The 4998-nt window shown below is 41.2% G+C and overlaps 1 protein-coding gene across 1 annotated transcript in view; it reads right to left on the bottom strand.

Annotated features, from left to right (window-relative positions):
• Positions 1–4998, bottom strand: part of scp2a (sterol carrier protein 2a) — a 17463-nt gene that overhangs the window by 8146 nt on the left and 4319 nt on the right. The window contains 8 exon segments of the mRNA XM_013913100.1: positions 1075–1196; positions 1323–1487; positions 3283–3390; positions 3737–3884; positions 3978–4128; positions 4250–4336; positions 4423–4486; positions 4622–4748. Coding sequence (XP_013768554.1) covers positions 1075–1196; positions 1323–1487; positions 3283–3390; positions 3737–3884; positions 3978–4128; positions 4250–4336; positions 4423–4486; positions 4622–4748 — 972 coding nt within the window.

Here is a 4998-nt window from a genome sequence, read left to right as displayed (position 1 = left end):
TTTTTTTTTTTTGAGATGCTGTAATGAAATTTCAGTTAAAATAGACTAGCATGCTGCATTTTCTTCCCACCTTTGATTGTCAGGGTGTCTTTGAATTCAACCCTCTGTAGGTTGATCATTTTCAGTTGCATGTGGCATCCCTTTATTACCCAGTCCATATCAGTATAGATATCCAGCATGATTTCCTTCCCCGTTGAGATCTGGTGTGTTTTCAAAGTGTTCCTTGATTTTTTTTTTTTTTTTGCAGTAAATATCCTCCACATTTAAGAAGATACTGCTGCCATACATCATTACTGTGGAGTGGCTCTCCTCTGAACCAAGACCCAAAGTGTCAGCCAACTCCATGAGCATGTTTTTAGTAAACACATCAACATGAAACAAGCAAAAATAGTTTCTTGTGCAGTGGAAAAAGTCCTTACTGCGATGCACATATATAGAAAATCACAGTTGGGTAGGCGTTCAGGCACCTTTCTCTGCATTGTAACTCAAGCAGGTAATAGCTTCGCTAATGCACACAATTACTGATACCACCTAATTTCTTCTGTTATGTCATTGCACGATTAAAAGCCTTGAACACCGAGTACAAATTCTTTCAAACCAACATCATCACACACGCTTCACACAAACACACCGTCAGTGTTTAAGATTTTGTCTCTTTTTAAACGCATTAATCGCAGCATATCCAAAGCACAGCATGTATCACATGTGTCATACTGCTTTAAATTTGCTCTACAAATTCAGTTTACATTGCCGCAACACTGTATAAATAAACCTTTTTGCAACTATGAGGTCGTGCGTGTGAGTTTCATATCGACAAACTGCGATTTAATTTATAAGAAAGGAAAAAAGAGACCAACGTATGAAACACGTTTCTATTAGAGGTTTGTGGTCATGTTTACATGTCACGCAACTATCAATAACGACAAAGAAGAAAGAAGAAAATCTAATACATGAATGGATTTAACTGGATGCGCATTCATTAAGTCTATAAGAGCAGACACAGAGTGGCTAATTGAAAATATCACAGTGACATGCTGTCACTAATAGGTAACCGCCTGCTGTGACACTACCTACCTGCTGTAGATGTTTTTCAATCTCTTTAAAGACAGGATAAGCTTTAAACCCTTCCAGACCGCTGCCTGAGCTGGTGAGAACTGCACCCACGCGGGACCTGAAGGAAGAAGAAAAAAACTAAACTGATGTATGAGTTAAAGATTTCCTTTAGAATCTGCCTCGGCAAGTTATTCTTTAAGATAAGAAGTGAAAATGCTCCTTGCTGTATGAGAGGTATCCAAGTGAACTAATAACAAATCATTGGCAACTTCCTGCTCACCTTGCCTCCTCTGGGAAACCCATCTTGTAAAGTGTGACAACCACTGCTCCTCCCAAGCCAATGTTGTGCTGCAAGGCCACTTTTGCCCCAGAGACCTGCCTTTGCCCGGCCATCCCTCGGAGCTGCCAGCATAGCTCTGCACACTGGGCCAGACCTGTGAAAAGGCGAGCACATGGTAAACTTAGTAAACGTGGTTAACCAAGTTTACCTCCTAGATCACACGGACTTTTAATTTAAGAAAAATTATTATTTACCCATGTGACATGAAAGTGAAGGTTATTATTATGATTTCTTTTTAAGATGATCTGTTTTAATTATGCTAAAAAGAATTTTCATTTTTGTGGGCTTGCAAATTTTTTTATGCCTTTGTGCAACTTAATAATGAACATAAGAATACACTTAAGTATTCAAAAGTATTTACACACAGTAAAATCATCATTAATGTAAAGTATCATAGCTGGGAAGTTATTAAGAAACCCGCACACCCACAGAAAATGAATCCCAAAAGTAACCGTAACAACGTACCATACAAAACTTAACGGGTTCAGGACAAAGAAGCTTTTTCGCTGGTTTTTCAAAATATCTACAGGTTGCAGTAACAGGAAGGGGAAAGTTGCAGTCAATATTTATTTTACAATTCTTATTGAGAGGGGTGACAAAATGACTCCTAATCTGTGAACTTGCTCCCTAATCTCACCAGTGGCAGCTCCAGCACCAACCAATGCTACAGCTAAGCATTTCATCCCATCTGCTTAACGAGCTTTCGCATTTCTCCATTATCCCAATGAGCTAAGGAACTTAAGGCTAAAAGACCATGGTGCATCTCTCACATTCTGCGGCACTCGCCTAATTCTTTTTCATGTGGACTTCTGTGAGAGTGTGACTTTGCTTGAGTGCCATTTGGAAAAATTGCCACATGGTTCAAATTGGCACTTCATCAGTGAAGAGCCTGAGGGCATCTTGTCAGATCCATAATTTTCATCCAATGTAAAAAACCTTCACGTTCAAGACTGTTTGTCGTCACGCCCCCTCAAATATGAACTCATCTGCAGTAAATTCCCTCCCAAAAGCTCTTTCATAGTACCAAATTTTCATCAAAAGCCATTTGATTTAATAAAGGATAAAAGGGTGTAGTCATTCACCAAATACTTCGACCTATGAAACAGTGACAGCTCAAGGTCACTGGATGAGATGTCTACACATTAAAAACTAAATAAATAAATAAAATATATCACATCCTCCTGAGGTGTAGGTTGCTTCAGGCAATTGGCTGTTAGCATCTCTGCTCACAGTGTTACTGGGGGAAGAGGTCAGAGACTTACAAGCAAGATTTAGAGCAACACCATGGATCAGACAAAGCTTAGCTTAGTGGGGCACTCGCACGCTGGGAGTGTGACCCAGGAGACACAGGGAGTGCTGATGATATGGGCAGGGCGAAGTAATGGAAAAAAATACAAGCAAAACAATTAAGATGATAATTCCAAGATATTTGGTAAATACGGGTGAAGTGATTAATGACGTTCGCACTGTTTGGCCTGGTTATCTGTCCTTAGCGAGTCCATTTTTCCCCATGTTTGAGTCCATTACAGACGCTGGGCGAGCCAGCTGCACTGTTTGCTCAGTCTTGTCCCCCGACGATTTAAAACGCAGAGAGATTACAGGGGAAGCGTGCCAAAGTCACAGCCGGCTGCTCTCGCACATGCAGGCTTATGATCACTTTTACCCAGTGTCAGTGTAGGTGGCCGTTAATGCAAGACACGTGCCACCTGGTGGGCACGGTGGAAATCGCTTGTCAAAGTTTTCAAAGTGTATCCAGAGAAAACACTTGTTTGTTGAGCCTGATTTGTGAATACGAAACGCACGTGGCTACGAGACGTTTTTAGTTCAAACTTTTTTTAAATTTCATCACTTACAAATGATTTGCATCAAGAGTCAGAGTCTCTTCTTACCTGTGGCACCAAGGGGATGTCCTTTAGAGATGAGGCCACCGCTGGGATTGATCACAAACTTGCCTCCATATGTGTTGTCCCCTCTGTCAATCAGTTCTCCCGCTTTACCTGTAGAAACGGTACTTCTTAAAAAGTAATTTATCTGTAGGCGTACATCCATGTGAGGTAACATGACCTCATTGATACTGCACTACAAGATCATCTGGGCGGTTCAGTAAAGCTGAATTAGCCGTCATTAAATTTAGATATAAAAACTTTGGGAATTGTATCAAAATCATTTAAGTTCCTTTGCTGCCAGTATGGTCATTAAACAACACTGCCACCTGCTGCTCAGTCAACGCAAAATACCTTAACATATCACCAGGGACAATTCAGGGGAAACACTGACATAAATTGTGATAGAGGCTCAATGGATATGGAGAATACATCAAGGTTTGATGAGATGCAGTCTTACCCTCTGGACACAACCCCAAGGCCTCATACGTGATGAGCTCATTGGCTGAGAAGCAGTCGTGCAGCTCGACCACATCAACGTCATTTGGCTTCAGACCAGCGGCCTCGAAACACTTCTTAGCCGCCAGCTGGGACATGTCATACCCCACCTGGAAAGGAAAAGTGTTTGTCACCATCAACCCAATTATTTGTTTGTTGTCACCAGTGTGCGTGTCAATAACTTTCAATTTCAGATTTCTTGCCATTTTAATGCAGCTGTTCTCTTCAAATGTGGACGTCAGGTCGGTCACCATCTCCTGGGCCACAATCTCCACCGCCTGGTTCTGCAGGTGGTATTTCCTGACAAAGGGCTCGCTGGCCAAAACTGCTGCTCCAGCACCATCTGATGTAGGGCTGAGAGGAAAAGAAGACAAGACAAGAAAAAAAAGAGGCATAGTTGTCAGAAAGTGAAATGATTATCAGTAACCGATGATAAGAATCTGTACTTCGATCAACACTTGTGTAAGTTTCTTACCAGCACTGCAGGAGCGTAAGAAAGTCAAACACCTTCCTGGATTTCATCACCTGCTCCAGACTGTACTCATCCTGGAACTGGGAGTACCTGCGTGTACAAACACAAATATTTACACCCTCATTTGAACAAAAAAAGACCAATATGAACGCTGAATGCGGTCAGCTGTGTCTTACGGGTTATTGGTGGAATGTTTGTGGTTTTTCCAGGCAATCTTGGCAAAGTGTTCTGGCTTTGTGCCTAAAGGAGAATCAAAAATACTGCAAACACCGTAGAGAAAATGCCATAATGTAAAATGATGACAACAATGAAGATTTTACAATAGCATTCCTACTGTAGTCTGTAGGAATTGCTTTGTTTGGATGATATGTTTACCATATTTCTCCATGTGCTCCCTGCCGGCATTTCCAAACATCTGTGGTGCTGCTGGCGCTGCTGCCATCCCATAGCGGTTGATCATCACCTCCATGTGCTTGTCCATGGGATTTGTCCTATCCATGTACTTTAGAAAAGAAAAAAAAATGCAATAACAGACTAAATTTTCCTTCCACATATGGGCTCTCTAGTTCCAGACGGATATAATTATTTGACATTTTCTTGAAATTTTTAGTCTGTCTCTCCCAGTTTGACCTGATATGGATTTGTAAAGACAGGAAGTGAAATGTAAATCTTTACCCATCGTGCAATGGTAAACAATCCTTTGCAAAATCTTTAGATCCGGGTCTGAATTGACTCCAAAAGTTACAGTATTT

The sequence above is a fragment of the Pundamilia nyererei genome, unplaced genomic scaffold, assembly GCF_000239375.1.
Source record: "Pundamilia nyererei isolate P.nyererei 1_Seehausen unplaced genomic scaffold, PunNye1.0 scaffold00115, whole genome shotgun sequence".
In the NCBI taxonomy this organism is placed as follows: Eukaryota; Metazoa; Chordata; class Actinopteri; order Cichliformes; family Cichlidae; genus Pundamilia; species Pundamilia nyererei.
Note: the sequence above shows the minus strand (reverse complement) of the source record. Positions and strands in the feature narration are given on the sequence as shown.